The 19,792-nt window shown below is 46.8% G+C and overlaps 1 protein-coding gene across 4 annotated transcripts in view; it reads right to left on the minus strand.

Annotated features, from left to right (window-relative positions):
* Positions 1–19,792, minus strand: part of TRAPPC9 (trafficking protein particle complex subunit 9) — a 744,079-nt gene that overhangs the window by 491,398 nt on the left and 232,889 nt on the right. For all 4 annotated transcript variants that reach the window (XM_024250828.3, XM_009244129.4, XM_024250829.3 and 1 more), the window contains one exon: positions 10,696–10,820. In XM_024250828.3, the coding sequence (XP_024106596.1) occupies positions 10,696–10,820 (125 nt within the window). The remainder of the gene's footprint in view (positions 1–10,695; positions 10,821–19,792) is intronic.

Here is a 19,792-nt window from a genome sequence, read left to right on the forward strand (position 1 = left end):
CAGCCTGGGCAACATGTTGAAATCTTGTCTCTGCAAAAAATACAAAACTTAGCCAGGTGTGGTAGTACACACCTGTAGTCACTGAGGCAGCAGAATCACTTGAGCCCAGCAGATCAAGGCTACAGTGTGCTGTGATCACACCACTGCATTCTAGCCTGAGCAACAGAGCACAACCCTGTCTCTTAAGAAAAAAATATAAAAGTATATAGAAACTTTATAAACATCTCACAATTCTTTATTTTAAAAGCTAAAGTAACGTATTTTACATGAAGTATCTGAATGTTGTTAGAATCCCGAAAAACCCAAAGTTAAGCTTTATTCTGATCAAATGAGATAAAACATACTTTACTGTCTTGCTTTGCCTCACTAACGAAGAGAATCTCCAGGCAACCCCATGGAGAGGGGCTGTCTGGCCTCACTGTCTGGAATATCCAGGTCAAGAAATGTGTACAGAAGGCATGCTTCACAAGCCCATGACCACGAGGCGCTTACAGTGAAGGGGAGCTCAGCAATATAAGCAAAGGACAACAGTAACAGTGTGGGAGGTGCTACCATCCAGGTGGGAACGGACAGCAGGCAAGGACACAGGAAGAAGGGCCTGACTCTGGGTGTGCCACTTGCAGAGGAAGGCTCAGCAGACCAGGTAACCTCAGAGCTCACCCAGGAGGACGGAGGAGCATGCCAGGAATGAAAGGAAGTGAGCAAGATGGCCCAGCCAAGCAAAGAGCCTCGCTCAGGACCAGCAATGCAAGAAGACATGCCTCGTCCAGCCAGGTAAGCAGGTGTGGATGGCTGGCCTCAGGCGAGCGCAGGCCACCTCTCACGGTGAAGGACAGGGGTAGCTGCCTAGAGCTGGTAGATGCATTTCGTCAGGCAGAGGAAGCTCCGTCCTGTTTCTGGTTTGCTGAGAGTTTTCATTCTAAATAGATGCTGGGTTTTTACCAAACGCTTTTTCTGTCTCTTGAGACGGCATACATAGTTTTCCATTTTTAGTTTGCCAATATGTAGAATTACATTTGCAGGTTTTCTCATGTTAAGCCAACCTTGCATTCCCTAGATAAACCCCACTCAGTCAATATTTTACACAGGGTTAGATAGTAGATGCTCAATTTTTGCTTAAAATTTTTGCATCTGTGTTCAGAAGGGATATTGGTCTGTAGTGCTTTGGGTTTTGCTCTTTGGGGATTTTTTTCCCCCATAATCTGTTTGCCTGGTTTTGGTATCAGAGAAATGTTGACCTCACAGAATGACTTAAGAAGTATTCCTTCATTCTTAGGTTTCCTGAAAGAAGAGTTTACATAGATTTCATATTATTTCTCCCTTAAGTGTTTGGTAAGATGCATAAGTAAAGCCATCTGGGCCCAAAATTTTCTCTATGGGAAGGTGTTTTTCTTCTTTTGTCTTTTTAAACAGTTTTTTTTGGCTGGGCATGGTGGCTCACACCTGTAATCCCAGCACTTTGGGAGGCCAAGGCAAGCGGATCATGAGGTCAAGAGATTGAGACCATCCTGGCCAACATGACGAAACCCCGTCTCTACTAAAAATATAAAAATTAGCTGGGCGTGGTGGCGCACGCCTGTAGTCCCAGCTACTCGGGAGGCTGAGACAGGAGAATCGCTTGAATCCGGAAGGCAGAGGTAGCAGTGAGCCAAGATCATGCCACTGCACCACTCTAGCCTGGTGACAGAGAAAGACTCTGTCTCAAAAAAAAAAGTTTTTCTGTTTTTTTTGTTTTTTTACTTTCTGATCTTCTTTTTTGTTGACTTTTTTATTTTATTATATTCTCCATTTCGATTTTCTTTCTGAGCCCTCATGATCTTATATGGGAAGGTTTTAACAAAACATTCTGTTTCCTAAGTGGATATGTCTATGTGGTTGTCTATATCTGTGTGTAAGCATTGGTATTTTGTGTCTTCTAAGGAATTTGTCACATCGTCTCAGTTTTCACATTTATTAGCATAAACTTTTTATAATATATTCTTCTCATTTTAATATCTATAAAATCTGTGGTAATGCCAACTCTCTCATTTCTAATACTGTTAATTTGTGTCTTCTCTCTGATCAATCTGGCTGGAAGCTGACGAATTTCATTAATTTTTCTCCAAGAATAAGCTTTTGGTTGCTTTTCTATGTTGGGTTTCTGTTTCCTATTCCATTGTTTTCCACTCTGATCTTTATTATTTCCTTTTCTACTGACTTTGGGTTCAATCTACATTTTTTCTTCTAATTTCTTAAAGTTGAAGCACAACCCCTGGCTCCCACAGGAGCTGCCCATGAATGAAGCTACAGCTATTACACCTACCTGCTCAAATTTTAAGAGACAAGATGTTGACAAGGGGGAGCAGGAACCAACAGGCTCCCCAAAGCCAACTGTGCACAGAGCTTAAGGGAGGCCTGGCCCCACCTCCTGGCAAACTAGTTTTGTTAGGATTTCAAAACTGCTTTCCAGCAAGCTATAAGAAGGTGTGGAGTGTTTACAGAGCAGTATTGCACATGGAGGGAAATGGAATCCATTTAGAGACGGAGAGCACACCATGACAAATGGCTGTGGCCGTCCACGCTGGTGTCAGCTCCCTGACTGTTCACAGTCGTTCCAGCCACTTGGAATGTTGTATCCTCCAGGTCTCAGCTGGCTCCCACATCTCTATGCAGCTCTGAAGGCTGTGCATAAGTTGGATGCCTTCAACAGGCAAAGCCATGGGTACCTCTAGTGCCACACGGCACACAGTCCAACTCAGGGAAAAGCCTCCTGTTGCCGGGCATTTCTGCAGCCCCAGCCCGTGATGTGGGCACCAAGTTTGGGCCCTTCTTAGAAGGGCTCTCAACGGAGCCCCTGCCATGTTCTGATTACGATGACATGTTTTAGGCACTATCCAACTCAGAGGGTAGACACTAGCCTGGCTTTGCAGTTGGGGGAAGCCAGGCTAGGCAGCACTAAGTACCTGGCCAAAGGCCCACAGTTGATCTGGGCAAAGACCAGAGTCCCAGCCACTCAGGGGACCTGACATCTACCTGTTCCAGAGGCCCTTACACCCCTGCCTAGTCCAGAGCTGCTCTTGATGTTAATAACCAGCGGGACTGTGACTGACCTGGACTCACTGACCAAATCTCATTTTCCTCCTTACATACAACAATGAAGTCCCAATGAATTATTTCCTGCCTTGGTCCAGCCTTCTTTCTTTCCCCTGCCAGGCTCTTTTATCATTTAAGCTTCCCAACAACCCTATGAAGGAAGCATTGTCGTTCAGTTTTACAGAGGGGGACGCTGAGAGTCAGAAAAGCTGGACTGTCTGTGCTGGCTTGCATAAATATTGTTTCTAAGATGCATCCAATTCGCACAGTCCCTATTTTCAACCCTAAAAGATTCCTCCTGAGGCATGCAGGAAAGACAGTCATGAACGTGGACAGACACAGTCACTCTAGCTAAATGGAGGAAGGCATCTTTCTGGAAAACCTGAGAAACACATGTTATCTTTCCCACTTCTCGGGGTGCTCCCTAGGAGCAGCTTTCACTGAATTACTTGTTTCCATGACTACACCATTCCTCGGTGATAGTTTTATAGGTTTAGCACGATTCCAATTAAATCACATCATTCCTGCTTCGGGGAGAAGGGCTCTGTAACAAGCTCATGGTGCCAGATGCCCCTACAGCAATAGATGTCCCCACAGACAGCACTGTCAGCCACTTCACTTGCACAGCTCCCGCTCCAGTCCCCAGAGAGGCTCAGCCATCCTGCAGAAGACAAACCTCGACAACCAGAAAATGCCGCATGATTGCACAGGTTTGAAATCCACCACATTCACTACTGATGGATCTCAGGCAAACCCAACTGCTCCCTCTCACCCAGGACGCGCCCACACTCCTTCCGTGGGTGGCACAGCACCTTTGCCTGGAATGCTCTTCACGGACCTTTCCTATCAGATCCTGTCCTCCTTAAGGGTGGGACCACAGGATGAAGATTATTAGAAGAGACACAGAGGGCAGGCGCTGGACACGGTGGCTCATGCCTGTAATCCCAGCACTTTGGGAGGCTGAGGCAGGTGGATTGCCTGAGCTCAGGAGCTCGGGACCAGCCCAGGCAACACAGGGAAACCCCGTCTCTACTAAAATACAAAAAAAAATTAGCTGGTCCTGGTGGCGGACGCCTGTAGTCCCAGCTACTTAGGAGGCTGAGGCAGGAGAATTGCTTGAACCCGGGAGGCAGAAGTTGCAGTGAGCCAAGATCACGCCACTGCACTCCAGCCTGAGTGACAGAGCAAAACTCCATCTCCGAAAAAAAAAAAAAAAAAAAAGGAAAAGACAAAGATTCATGCCCTGACTCCACCACCCATAGACTCGGCGAACTTGGGCAAGTCTTCCCTAAACTTCCGCTTCCCCACTCACCTCATAGGATACTTACAAGGATTGAGGAAACCTGGGAATGTCAAGCACCCAAACAGTCCCTACCCTGCAGAGCCCAATCCATAAATGTCAGTTCTTTTACTCTCAGTTCCCATGCTAAAGCCGTGGAGGAGGGTGCCCAGGCCACTCGAGGAAAGCGGCTGGCCTCCAAGGGCAGACGGGGGTCGCGAGGGAGCAATGAGACAAAGAACCGACAAACTGATGGTCCACGGGGAAGGCATCAAAGGCCTTGAGTGCAGGATACAGAGGTGTTGGGACTCTGTCCACAGGTAAAATTCAGAAAAGGTGTAGTGAAAGAAGAAGGTGTCACAGTGTAACTGACAGAGACCAAAGTGGGTAACTTGGAGAGTGTGACATCACCTCAAGGAGCCTCGGTTTTCTCCTTAGAGGATAATAGCACCTACTCAAACAGCTCTCAAGGGAATCCAAAAGGATAATTTAGATGCAAGTGCCTGATATACAAGAGTTCCTCGGTAAATGATAATGATATTTTAATCATTACATTTAAATACATGTACAAACATTCATCTCTATCTGTATACATTTATAATGATTCCAAAGAAAAACAGCGCATTCACCCTTGTAACACTCAATTGAAGAAAAAAAAATTCATGCCACAGGCACTAAGACCCAACCAAGTGTGAAGAGTATATCCTAGATTTTGAAATGTTACCCTGAACTGTAAGAGCCTATCCTGTGAGAGACAGAAAAAATACTCTTATTGCCTAATGGAGTACCTAAAATGTGAGAGATGCCCCCCAAAAGAAGTATGAGTGCATCACAAAGCAAAGGAAGGAACCAATGAATTCCACGTGCCTCTGAAACCCTTGGCAGCCTGGCCTGTCTCCTCTCAGCCCTCTCCGTGCTCCTGTGCTCAGGACAGCAGGCCTGCAGCAGCATGCCATACACACGCAGACCTCAGGGGCCTCTGCACCTGCCAGCCCCAGGTTCGGGAATGCCCTCTCCACTCTGGCCTGCTAGCTCACCCCAGTTTCTTCTTCCTTCAATACTCCACTTGAGTGCAACTTCCTCTCACAGGCCTTCCTCGACTTCCTCTGTGCAGCCATAGCAACAAGGATCACCTGTATTCTAACCACTTTTTCTTGTTTTATTTACTTGTATCTTACCCACCAGCCCGAGAGTTCCATGAAGTCAAGACAGCCATGATACACCCTCGTTTTCCCATCACACGGCACGCTGCTTAACACGGTCCTCAGTGGACAAGGCTGAGTTACTGGCTTGTATGACAGCCCCCAACTCAAGGGCTCCTAAAAAGGAGGCCCCTGAAATCCATCATTGTGTCCCACCCCCGGGGCACCGTAACTGACCCACAACTGGAGCACAATATACGTTGTGCTTTAATTCAGCAAAGAGGCAGAGTGAGGGAGGGTCAGAAGGAAGCCTGAACCCAGCCTCTGCAGTCAGCGCTGCTAGCATACGGACGCTGTCCAGATGCCGGAGTTCTGCCCAAGGCCAGAGGGTGGGGGCGCAGGGGCTTAAGGGAGAGCACCACATCTGGTCCACTGCAAAATGGATGGAGTGATACAGCGATGGCCAGGCAAAACAAGGACATCCTCTGTGGCCTTGAGGAGGTCCTACTCAGGAGGAAGTCCGGAATGGCACAAGGAAGGTGGGAGGAAGACATGAAGCAGCACAGGGTTGAAAGTAAACTCTGTGAGGGACTGGAGTCCGAGGATGAGAACGGGCTGCGCAATGAGAGGGAGCCGGTGGCAGCGGACGGCCTCTGGCAGGATCTAAGCATGAGGAGTAGCACCGGAAGGGGACACTAGTCAGGCTCCTTTCCCACAAAAGATTCCATAACCCTGCATCTGGACTTATAGCATAATACAAATAAATATACTCCCCACAGCTGTGTCAAAACAGTTTACAGACACAGGTAAACACCTGCTCCCCAAAATTCCCAGGGCCTGCCTGTGCCAGTGAATCCCTACCGTAACGAGGAACACAGATCATGAAAGGGCCCAGACTAGTGAGCAAGCTACTGTATTCAATGCCATGGCAAGCCAGGCACGGTGGCTCATGCCAGTAATCCCAGCACTTTGGGAGGCCAAGGCAGGCAGGTCACTTGAGGTCGGGAGTTCAAGACCAGCCTGGTCAACAATGGTGAAACCCCATCTCTACTAAAAACACAAAAATTAGCTGGGCATGGTGGTGCATGCCTGTAATCCCAGCTACTGCAGAGGCTGAGGCACAAGAATCACTTGAACCCAGGAGGTGGAGGTTACAGTGAGCCAAGATCGTGCCACTGCACTCCAGCCTGGGCAACAGAGCAAGACTCTGTTTCCAAAAAAAAAAAAAAAAGTCATGGCGAAAGTCTAGAAAGAGTTCAAGTGCTCAGACAAAAGCATGCCAATAATCTATACAGAAAATCGCAGCTGCTTTCACAGCAAACAGCCAGCAGAGCTGCAGGACGCCACCACGACACTCGAACCTCTCCACTACTCCACCAGCATTTAGGAATAAACACCTAAGATGTTAATAGGCCCAAAGGAACATCTTTCCAAATCAGCATTTTTCATTCTATCCCCAGCTCTGAAAGAATAACCAGAAGGTAAATAGGTCTGAGGGGTGGGATTTCCAGAATTGCTTAGTGGGAAGCTTGGCTAAACCTCTGCCCAAAAAGCAAAGATGCAAATGGACAAAGTCGTCAAGAACAACCATTTAAAGATGTTCAGACTGACCAAAGGCAGACAACAAATTGAGAAGCATTTATTCATGACAATCTCGTTAATCTTGGTAAGAGCAAGGGAGACTGTGGCATTTCAGACAGGGGTTGGTTCCACTGCCCCTGCTACCCCCAACTCCTTGGCACACAAGTTCTACCTGGCCCAGAGAGACAGGCAGAAGACTGTCTGCTGCTCTGCCACCTGCTGGAAGAGGCTGACTTTATTTGGCTCAGAGGGTGGAAAACACATGTCCAGGAGTGTTGTCAAAAATAACAGTGGGAGGCCAGGCGTGGTGGCTCACATCTGTAATCCCAGCACTTCGGGAGGCAGAGGTGGGTGGATCACCTGAGGTCAAGAGTTCGAGACCAGCCTGGTCAACATGGTGAAAGCCCGTCCCTGCTAAAAATATAAAAATTAGCCGGGTGTGGTGGCGCACGCCTGTAATTCCAGCTACTCTGGAGGCTGAGGCAGGAAAATCGCTTGAACCCAGGAGGCAGAGGCTGCAGTGAGCCGAGAACGCGCCACCGCACTCCAGCCTAGGTGACAGAACGAGACTCCCATCTCAAATTAAAAGAAAAAAAAACTGGATTTTAGGCGGAAACAGTCAGGGAAGGTAACACTGCAGCTGGCCTAAAGTCACAAAACTAGTTGGGGAAATGATAAAACAGCAGACCCGCCAAAAATTCAATAGGAAGAGCCAGTGCATGAAAGAGCACAGAAGGCCTTGGTAAGACCCTACTTACCCCAGTGAAACCGTTTCTATAAACTTTATACAATTAATCAGGGAAGAAAGGAAGGGGAGAAGGGAAAACAAAAAAGCCTGCAGCACACTCAGTGTTCATCACGAGGGCAGCCTGCCCGACCTGCTTCCTCAGCGTTGCCGGTGCCTAAATTGCCCCAGAATCACACAGACCTTGCTCCAAGACCCTAGTTCCCCAAACAGCTCCGTCGATAGCCACTTGAACATTACAAAACGTTACATTTTCCCTTTGAGATATTCTTTCAGGTCCTGCATACCAGTGTAACTACTGACATCTGCTGGCCTGAAGGACCCCACTTATGCCAGGTGTCTGAGGGACCTCATGGAGAGTTAATTCATCAAAGAATGCAGTTTCCACATCCTGATGTTTCATCCCCCTCACCACAACCAATGACCCCAGCTTTTCAGGTCCTTACCTTCCACGACCCTCTTATAAGCCGCAGCCCAGAATTCCTCAGGGAGATGAGTTTAAGGGTCTCCTCCCACCTCCTCGTGTGGCTTCCTGCTGTCATTAAACTCTTTCTTCGCTGCAAACCCTGCTGTCTCCATGTCATGGGTCTGCTACTATACACGGGGCAAACGAGCCTGTTGGTCCCACAACGCTGGAAACCTGGGCAGCTGTGCACATGCACAAGACCTCACATGCTCAGGACAAACCAGAGAGGACCCCCATGAGCCACTGACCCTGGCTCAATGTGAAGCCTTGTGAATTCAGACCAAAGAAACAGCCCTGCAGTTTGACAGCAATCCCCAAGGCACGTGCAGATCCATCGGGGAATGGTGGAAGGCCTGCTGAACTGAAGCGTTTCAGCACATCCTCTAATCAGACACTGGCTGCCCACAAAGCTCCGGGGCACCTGGGGCACGCCCTGGGAATCCAGGCGAGCAGTAAAAACAGGAAGGAGAAAATCATCAACAAAGCAGAGACGTCACACACTGAGGAAAACAGACTCCACGAAGATAAGTCAAGGCAAGTTCCCAAACTGATGGACAAACAAGAACAGCAACACACAGTGCCAGGGGAGGGCGGGCGGGGCTCAGCCTCCAACTTGCTATGATCCACTACCTAAAAGATCCAGCTTTCCACAAAAAATTATGAGACACGCAAAGAAAGTCTGCCTCAAGCCCATCAGACAGCACCCTCCTGTACTTGGTAGCTCCGTGCATGTGCCGTGCAGTTGCACACTGGGGCCTTTGCTGCCTCATGCACAGGTAAAGTTGGTGGCTTCAGGAGGTGCTCCCTCGCTCTGCTTAGCCTTTGCCCACCATCGACTGTTTCACTCCCAAACCAGCGACTGATCACCGATCCATTGTACCCCAACCAGACAACAGCTCAGTGTAAAGCAGCAGGCAGAAGAGAGCCCCCATGTGGTACAAGCCTTCCCCCACCAAAACACCCCACTCCAAAGTCACCGCTGTCTCCAGCAGCCTTTCTGAGAGCTCTAAGAGGGGAGCATGTGTGTAGACATGGAGAAAAGAGAACCACGTCACTGCTCTCCACGGCAGAGTGCAGCCACACAGTGGGGGCCTGAGCTGCAGCACAAACGTAATGATGCTGGGGGCCTGAATACTCAGTCAGAAGGTGGTGAGGATGTGGCTGCGGGAAGGCTGGAGGCGATGTGAAATCCGAGGGGCTCTTGGAGAAAGCCACCTCCCCAGCCCTCCCTGCCTCAAGCCCACCAGACAGCACCCTCCTGTACTTGGTAGCTCCGTGCATGTGCCGTGCAGTTGCACACTGGGGCCTTTGCTGCCTCTGCTGGGAAGCTTCTCCCACACCAGTCCCCCTGGCTGACACAAGAGCCCAGCAACACAGTAACCAAGCTGCCGTGCAAACAGAAGCTCTCCAGGAATGGGGCACTCCCCGCTACCAACAACCCCGTTCTTTACTGCAGAGCCCAAAAGGGGAGAGGACTCTTCCCCTAAAACTAGCTCCTTCCAAGTTCGATCCACTGACATGACCTCCATCCACCAGAACTGGCTATTCCTTCTTGCCATGACCTCATCAGATAGCACCCCATGCTCCTCCACCCCTCCTCTTGGTTGAGTGACAGCAGCTCCAATGCCTCAAAGTCCATTGTATCACTGACTCACAAGCATCTTGGCCAAGCGATTCTGATGTTCCTAACCAGTCCCTGCCCTCTTAAATTTGGCATGAGGACTGTAAACAGCATCCCAAAGGCTGGTCCTGAACACATGCGTGCCTGAAAGTGATGTTGCCGCCTGCAGCCCAGTCACAGCTCTTAGGCCCTGCAGTCCTCCTGCTCTACACACTGTCCCTGGGCCAGCTCAAACAGCCAGAGCTTCCCATGTGCTGAAGACTCAAAACCCCAGAGCACTTGTGTAGGCCTCTCCACGGAGCCAGCAGCCACCTCTGCTCATGCTGGCCCACAAGCCCGCGGCACGCAGCTTTGCACTGACATTCACTTGCTACCGGCATATCTGTCTTGGCTTCCTTGGTGCTTCCAAACCAACAACTGAGAAGGGTTGCCAAAAGATTAAGAAAAATGTACAGGGTAAACATCCGAACTGAGGTATGCAATAAATAAACTTTTCAAATGAATAGCGAAATGGCAGGAGAGAGTCTGCTTTAATCACCACACGCCTGGATTCAGCCCACGGAATCTCCATGTTCCAAGGACATAAGAGTTTGCAACACCAAACAATGCACTCAAGCTTCACTGTGATGGCTTTCCAAAACATTGTCCAAGAACAAAGAATACTGAGAATCCAGCTTTCAAATACACATAGCCTTTCCTTTCTGAAAAGGACTCAGAGCTGTGCTTCAGAAACGGCTTTGCAGAAGCCCGAACGGCACGTGGCAGATGCCGTCTGCCACACCAACTCACCTTCACGTGGCTGTAGTCGCCTGCTTTGTTGCTCTCGGGTGGGTTCACAGGTTTGCCCTCCACTCGGGGCCGAACGACCTGCCGAAAAGGACTGGACAGGGGAAAGCCACTCACACTGATTCCATCTACAAAATAAGAACAAAAATCATAAGTAACACGTCAGCTTGGTTTTGGGGTTTGTTGTTGTTGTTGTTTGGGATGGGTCTCGCTCTGTCGCAGAAGCTGGAGTGCAGTGGTGCAATCTCTGCTCACTGCAATCTTTGCCTCCTGGGCTCTGGTGATCCTCCCACTTCAGCCTCCCTAGTACCTGGGACTAAAGGCGTGCGCCACCACACCTGGCTAATTTTTGTATTTTTGGTAGAGGTGGGGTTTCACCATGTTGCCCAGGCTGGTTTTGTTTTTGTTTTTGTTTATGTAGGGGATTTTGTTCAAAAACTGTGACTGTAAGGAGCATGCCAGTTTCTGTCCTGACTATTCTATCTTGTATCAGTTAGAACCACCTGATGTGTCCTGCATAAGCACATATTCACATCCACTATGAGTAAAAGTTGAGAGTGCATCACTCCTTAAAAAGGACAGCTCCTTACCACCTGGATGTGATGGCTGAGGCCCCAGCCTCCCCTCTGCATTTGGACCACGCAGAGCCCATCTCTCTCCTGGGCCTCTGCTGAGCCGCTCCTCAGGCTGGAATGAGCTCCCCTCCCTTCGTGCGGCCAGCTCTCTCTTGCCGCTTGACCTTAGTCTAAGTGCTACCTCCTCACCCAGCTTCAAGCAGCCACCACTCTCTGCCACAAGACCCTATTTAAACCTCCGAGGAGCCACACGCTGCCATCTGGTTTTTTTTCTTACTTGTTAACATTAACTATCAGTCTAACCCATGAATCATCTTTAAGTCCTCTCTGTATCTCATGTCGCATGTCCAACCCAAAAGGAAATCCTGCCAGCTCTGAGAGTATGTCCAGGGATGGCTTTCGTGGCTGGCACCCACTCAGAGTCACTGTCATTTCCCTCCTGGCTCTTCTCCCCCATTGCCTTCACTCCTTTCCCTAAGTCAACTCCCCCCACACAGCTCGCAAAGTCTCCTGAGGAAAGGGGGCTCACGCCCTGCCCCTAGCACTCAAAAGGAAATGTCAAAGTCTGCACTGGTCTCCAAGGCCTCTGCATGATACACCATTCAACAGAAGAGAAGACCTGGAGGAATGAATGAGATATTTGACTGCAGTTTTATATATTCTCAAGAATGTAAAGATACTGCCTCCTGAGGAGTTATTTTCAAGTAGCTGCAGCTCCCTAACAGAACCCAGGTGGCATGCGGGAGAAGTCTACCTATGAGTATGGCGAGTATCACAGACTTCCAGGGTAAACCAGGCCAAGAGAACAAACTACCAGAGGCAACTTGTACAAGAGAAATCACATTAATACTGATTTTGACTAAAGATACATGGAAAAGCAGAGACAAAAGAGCAAATGGTAGAAAGTGAGGTTGGTAAGATGTGGACTCACATCAGTATGACACTTTATGAAAAAGTTTTATGAAAACTTTACTATGTCAAGTTTTCTAAACTTGCCCTCATTTTATTTATTCTTTTTTTTTTTAAGTTCCAGAGTACATGTGCAGGATGTGCAGGTTTATTCCATAGGTAAACATGTGCCATGGTGGTTTGCTGCACCTATCAACCCACCACCCAGGTATTAAATCCAGCATGCATTAGCTATTTTTCCTAATGCTCTCCCCACCCTCACTCCACCCCACAACAGGCCCCAGTGTGTGTTGTTCCCCTCCCTGTGTCCATGTGTTCTCATTGTTCAGCTTCCACTTGTAAGACAGAAAATGCGGTGTTTGGTTTTCTGCTCCTGTGTTAACTTCCTGAGGATAATGAAACTTGCCCCCATTTTAGAGAACAGGAATGAACAACCTGCTCACAGTCATATTGGCAGTAATTGATCCTAGGCATCGTACCACACATGAATGGATGTTTAGTAAACTTGATTGGATGGATGGATGGGTAGATAGATGGGTGGCAAGTCTGAAACACACTCGGTGCTTTTGATTCTAAGCCTAGGATCCTTTTCACTTTAACACAGTTGTTGGGAAAGAAAATTTCAATGGCTGCATATCTCAAACGAACCCATCTAAGTAACTTCTTACTAAGAAACTAAAGCTTCTTGTGATCAGATGAAGAGTATTTACTTTTAATTGATACAAAATGTATATTTCCAAATTCCCAATCACTTAGGTCCACGGCCCTATGCCTAATATCTCTTTGCAAAAATATGCAATTAACCAAGCATAATAGAAATAGTTCATAATTTTAAAAAAAACACACTTCTCTTAAGCATCATTTGCTAAGGTATGTCCCCTTAAGTAGTTCAATTTTCAGGATGACAAACAATATTCAACTGGGTAAAGAAGAATTAAGCAATTTTCTATTTAGAGGCTTCAAATCTTCAAAAGCTAAATTATCTTAAGTTAAAAAATAGTCTACTTGAAAAGTTCATGACACCTTATGCCCAAAATAGCACATGAAGGAACCAGACATTGTGCATCTACAATAAGAAAAATGACAAACTGATCTGTTTCTGTTGGTGGTGCCTATGGAAGACACGTATGAAGACTGTGATCAAGCACTTAAGAGCAGGGTCCTCTCTGCACTTAGAAGAAAATGGAGGTGCCCAACTGGCCCCTCTTCAAGCATTGCCTGTGGGCAGCAAAGGTCCACCTGACGTCCCACAAGCAGCTCAGGCTGAATAGGCACGAAATGAACTTCAGAAGATTCTGTGCCTCATAACAGGCTAGACAACTCAGACCAGCTCAGCCACTGAGAACAGCTAGAAAACATGGACAAAGTAGTCTTAAAATCCATGCAAGCATCAGAGAGCTAACAAGAACTACAGGGCTACTGTCTAGCAGAGGGGGAAATACAGAGACATGAGCCTGACAAACATCCCCTACAGGTGCCTGCAGATTTCAGAAAAGTTCACCAAGAGAATCTGAGCAGAATCTGAGCAGAACCTTTGACATATTCAAAGGACTTGATGTGAAAAACACTGGTGTTCAGTGTTTCCCATGGAGAGCGGATAGCAAATCTGGGAAGCTTCAGGTAGGGCCGCAAAGTGAAGGGTAGACTGGAAATAAAGCAGCCCTCACTGGGCCTAAGGCTCAGCTTTGAACCATGTCAGTCCCTGCAACTGGTAGGCCATTTTTCTACCAAAATTTATTCCTTGTCACTCCTTGTTCTACCCCATTTTTTTTTTTACCTTTATGCATTGGTAATTCTCTTCCCTCTGACAATCTGATATCCTAATATCCCCCAATTTTTGGTCTCAGTTCAAATGCTACCTCTTCCATAATGCCTCCCCTAGCTGTCCTAATGGAAAGCAAGTACGTCTTCCTCAGAGTTCCAGCATCTTCTCTGTCCTGAGACCCGTGCCTACCTCCTGCTGACCTGTATACAGGCAGAGAGCCCGGTAGGAGATCAGAGGGGTCGGGGCTGAGGTGCAGCTCCCCTTCTACCTGGCTGAATGACCTTCATCAAGTCAAATAACCTTCTACAAGCTTTAAATCCATCATCCCCTAAATGGGAATAATTAGAATACATATACTGTGAGGTTATATAGAAGAATAAATGAATTATTGCATAGGAAGGATTTATCACAGTGCCTGGTACGTGGCAAGCATTCAGTAAAAAGAGCTGTTCTTATTCCTACTGCAGCAAATTACGCACGTCTTAGATTTCTTCATGACTATAAACTCCTTGAAGACTGAATTCTTGTCAGATTCACCATTGTGCCCCTCATAGTAGCTGATGCAGGCTCTAACAAATTGTAAGCCCTCAGTAAACAGTAACTAAATGAATGAATAAATTACAGGGTCAAATCCAGTATTTAGTTGACATGCACACAGTTTACACACACACGCTCAATAAAAATTCCATCACCCCAAAGTCACATTCGACAACCAACTCCTGGTTAACTGAAATTTCACCAGGTAGATATGTGCGAAGACTTATTTGTAAAGACTCACTCAAAAGCTGTTAAGTTTGAATGAGTTTATTTTCTCTCTTTTTTCTCATTTCTCTCAGCACCATGGACACAATTTACAAACGCTCTTCATGACACCATGATGCCTGCTGTGAAGGGTACTAGTATTATGAACAGAGCCATTTGCAAAACATAAACTCCACATTTTTTTTAGCATCTTACCCCAGAAACTAGGCCAAGTGGACCTCTAAGCAAGCACGGTATGAAAGACCACTCAATGAGACTTCACCCAATAAGTTGTCCTCTGTTGAGTGAAGGCCAGGTGCTCAAAGGGGTATTTTTGCCATCTCATCTCTGAGTGTGTCTGTGTGTCTCTCTGTATCTCCACCCCTCTCTCTGACATATACACAGGGCCTGTAATACAGCTTGGCCAGCTCCTCCCGAGGGAAGGCTCCTATCCTTCGCAAATTACACCAACGCTTTTATCTCCTGAAGGACCCAGATTCTTTTTTTTGTTTGTTTGTTTTTGCCTTGGAAATACCAATCCTATTTTACACTTATAACAATGGTAAATTCTTCATTTCTGGAAATGGTCAGAAGTTTTGGCCTGTAGAGGAAAGTAGAGTGAACATCTGGCTTTTGTCTGCCCAGCATTTCTCGTTTCTTTGGGGAGCAGCTCCTTCTTCATCCCATGTGGTTCTGGCGGGATCAAGGTTGGCCTTGATCCTGCCATGGCCAGAGATGAAAACATCCCATCAACAGTGTTTATCCAGAGGACAAACAGAAGGTACAAGAAGGGACATGAAAAGCCCTTCTTTGAGATTTGATTTACAAATTCTAGGAAGAAAAGACTCCGGTTTTTCTTCCTCTGAATCACGTTATAAAGATCCAGCTATGGGCCGGGCGTGGTGGCTCACGCCTGTAATCTCAGTACTTTAGGAGGCTGAGGTGGGCGGATCACTTCAGGTCAGGAGTTCAAGACCAGCCTGGGCAACATGGTGAAACCCCATCTCTACTAAAAATACAAAAAGTAGCTGGGCGTGGTGGTGCACACCTATAGTCCCAGCTACTGGGGAGGCTAAGACAGGAGAATTGTTGAACCTGAGAGGCAGAGGTTGCAGTAAGCTGAGATTGCACCACTGCACTCCAGCCTGGGTGACAGGGAGAGACTCTGTCTCAAAAAAAAAAAAAAAGAAAGAAAAAGTTCCAGCTATGGGGCTGCCTGCAGCCCTCCTTCCACAACACATTGAGACACCTGGGCAACACACAACTCTATGAACCTTAGTTTTCTTGGCTCTAAAGTGGGAACCAACTAAAAAACTCAATGAGATTTGATGTAAAAGTACTTTGGAAAAACACAAGTCAGCAATGTTTTGGAACTAGGAGGCTGTGGGATATGAGCACTTTGAAAAAAAAAAAGAAAAAAGTCTTAAAATTCCATCCGAAATTTGCCTCCTTTTTAGACACAGACCTCAAAATCTCCAAGAAACCTCCAAAACCTGTCATCTTCAAGCTCAGAAAAATACTAAGAAAGCCACTCTATGGATTCTTTATAGACTACAGAAGTCTGTTCTCAAATCCAACTGAAGATACAAAACACAAGAAGCATATCAATTACAAATGGGGACAGGTAGGAGGCAGAAGCCAGCCTTTGGAAAACTGAAGCTGAGCCCTTCGCCCATACAGGCACAGAGCTGGAGAGAAGGGGGCAGCTGCAGAGGGATGGCGAGAGATGAGATGGAATAAGATGTCGTGAGCAGGGAAGCAAATCACTGGGTGCGCCTGGGAAGGATCTCTCTCCAGCTGGGGTGGGTTGGAGGGGAGAAAATTATGTTCAATCATTTAGCCAATTTTTCTGCCAACACAGGCTATCACAAATAGAACAGAGAACAGATTGGGATGACAATTAATAGGAAGACGGGACAAAAAAAGTTACAAACAGATGAAGGCGGCCTTGTAGGAGGACTAAAGAGTTTAGTGGATTTATCAGGACAGAGGGTATTTAAGAATGGTATGAGTCTGGTAGATCATCATGAATAAAACTGAGATTTTAGAGAGAATTTCATACTTACCATTTATAGTGCTCAACTTTTCTATTAAGAGCAACTCTGTGGGAAATTCAGAAAGACAATTTTGTATGCTAAAATAATACTTCTCTCTAGAATTCAGCCATATCCCAACCATGATGACAATTGGGGAAAATGACAGCTGAAAGCAGGATTTGTGCCGGGGAAAGAAAAAGCAGAGTCACAGTAAAAACAGCTCTTCTAGGAAGGGGTGAGGGCCGAGGGCCACGTCCATGGCCTGGCACCAGGCGCTCGGTGCACACCATCCAACTCTTCACACCCTGCAAAGTCAGGTGTTCTCTTACCAATTCTATAGATGAGGAAGCTGAGGCTCTGAGAAGGTAAGTAGCTTGCTCAACATCACACAGCTCATCAGAAGCACAGCCAGAACTAGGCCTCATGACAACTGGATTGGTCACTACCCAGCAAAACTGACCCAAAGAATACATTTCAGTCCCCACACTGAGCTTCCACAAAAGCTCACCAGCCAAGGTTGTTCTGTAGCACATCACTGGGTCAAAACTGTACACCATGCATTCCACTAAACCGATCACAAGGACCCTTGCAGGGGCTTAGCATCTATCTCCAGTGGTGGGATCTACACAGGGATGTGTCCATTTTGGTACACTTTCAAAAGAGACACTAATGCATAAGGTTAAATACATTTTACTCTCTTGTGAGAGGCACCAAAAATAAACTAGAATAAAATACATTAACAAAGGCAACAGGAGGCAACAATCGCTCAGTGGGAGTTTGTCAGGGTATGCTGTTCCAGGTAGAATATATTTTAAAGATGCTTTCTCATTTAGTCATAAAATCCACAGGTGCCAAAAAAGCCCATCTGGTTATCATAAAATATCCTCAAGAAAACCAAAGCAGTAGAAGCAGTTGGCTAAGAAATTAACCAATACTCATCCTTAATTTCCATAAAGAAAGCGGCATGCTCGTTCATTCAGAAACTTTGGAATATGCTTAGGAAAGAAAAAATAATCATACAGGAATAGTGGCCTTCACATACTATTCAAATGGCAACAGTCCACATTCCCCATGGGCAGCCTCACTTTGAGACTGGTCTTCCTTCTGTTGGATGCTCCCTGCAGTGGGACCAGACGTAAAGTCCTCTGCCCTCACTGACATCAGAAGCCTCCATGTACAGGAGGCTGTAACTACCAACCGAACACGTGAAATGTTCTGGGTGGTTCCCAACTTGTTCTAAACTTAGACTCTGGTGACAATTGCACAACCCTGTGAATACACTAAAAGTGACTGAATTGTATCTCTCGTGAATTCTATCACAACAAATATTTTTTAAAAACTAAAAGGGTAGTACAACTGTGTTAAGTACAACACACTTTGGGGGTAGGGGGGAAGATAAAGAGAAAAGAGAGATTATATCCAAATGAATAACAATTAGACCAGAAGCTAACCTCCCAGCAGCAAGGGAAGTCATAAGAATTCATCTTCAAAATATTAAAGAAAATTCATCTGCTACACTAGACTTATGTATATGCAGAACTTTTTTTTAAGAATGACGGTGACAAACACATTTTTTGGCTAAAAACTAAAAGAACCTATCACCAACACGTTCTCACTAGGGACTTCTAAATATTATACTTCAGGTACATAGAAAATAATTTCAGAAGGAAGGTCAAAGATGTAGAAAAGAATGGGAAACACAGAAAGCAGTAGGCAAGCAGATACATCGAACATTGTGCTTTAGTCAATTCCATATGTTTTCTTTTTCTTTTTTCTTTTTTTTTTTTTTTTGAGACAGAGTCTCACTCTGTCGCCCAGGCTGGAGTGCAGTGGTGCGATCTCGGCTCACTGCAATCTCCACCTCCCGGGTTCAAGCAATTCTCTGCCTCAGCCTCCCGAGTAGCTGGGATTACGGGCACCTGCCACCAAGCCTGGCTAATTTTTTTTTTTGTATTTTTAGTAGAGATGGGGGTTTCTCCATCTTGGCCAGGCTGGTCTTGAACTCCTGACCGACCTCGTGATCCACCCACCTCGGCCTCCCAAAGTGCTGGAATTACAGGTGTGAGCCACCGCGCCCGGCCTCTTTTCTCTTTTTTGAGACAGAGTCTTACTCTATCGCTGAGGCTGGAGTGTAGTGGCGCGATCTCAGCTCACTGCAACCACTGCTTCCCGGGTTCATGCCTTGGCCTCCCAGTGGCTGAGATTGCAGGCGCACGCCACCACACTCAGCTAATTTTTGTATTTTTAGTAGAGATGGGGTTTCGCCATGTTGGCCACACTGGTCTCAAACTCCTGGCCTCAAGTGACCCACCAGCCTTGGCCTCCCAAAGTGCTGGGGTTACAGGTGTGAGCCACCACACCTGGCCTCCATATGTTTTCAATGTACCAGATATTCCCTTGGCCTCTAAAACGTACAAAGCAACATCACATAGGCAGAAAAGGTCCTTTAAAGTTGCAGCCCTAAAATCTGAGAGTGAGATTTCCTTCTAGGGTCCCAGATAACTCCACATGGCAGTGCACACAGACAGACACTTCCTCCCAGTCATTTCACAGGGAGTCCAGACCGTCACCTGCCAGGGGAAATGTAAACATTCACACAGCAGCAAGGCCATCTCACAACAAGCACAAGCATATAATGTGCTCCAAGAGCCAACGTCCAACCAAGACTGCATGTGGCACCTGCTGGTAAGAATGATCTCCTTTGCTGGACAAAGACACTGGACACACAGAAAACCAACTACAAAGCACTTTTAAAGCACTGGACAGTCCTGTTAGCAGAAGGATATTATTGCATTTTCTTCCCTTCTAAAGATGGTTAAGAAGAAAAGAAGTAGGGCTGGGCACGGTGGCTCATGCCTGTAATCCCAGCACTTTGGGAGGCCAAGGCAGGTGGATCACCTGAGGTCAGGAGTTCAAGACCAGCCTGACCAACATGATGAAACCCTGTCTCTACTAAAAATACAAAAAAAATTAGCTGGGCGTGGTGGCAGGTGCCTGTAGTCCCAGCCACTCAGGAGGCTGAGGCAGGAGAATGATGTGAACCCTGGGAGGCAGAGCTTGCAGTGAGCCAAGAT

Source organism: Pongo abelii, chromosome 7 (genome assembly GCF_028885655.2).
Source record: "Pongo abelii isolate AG06213 chromosome 7, NHGRI_mPonAbe1-v2.0_pri, whole genome shotgun sequence".
Lineage (NCBI taxonomy): Eukaryota > Metazoa > Chordata > Mammalia > Primates > Hominidae > Pongo > Pongo abelii.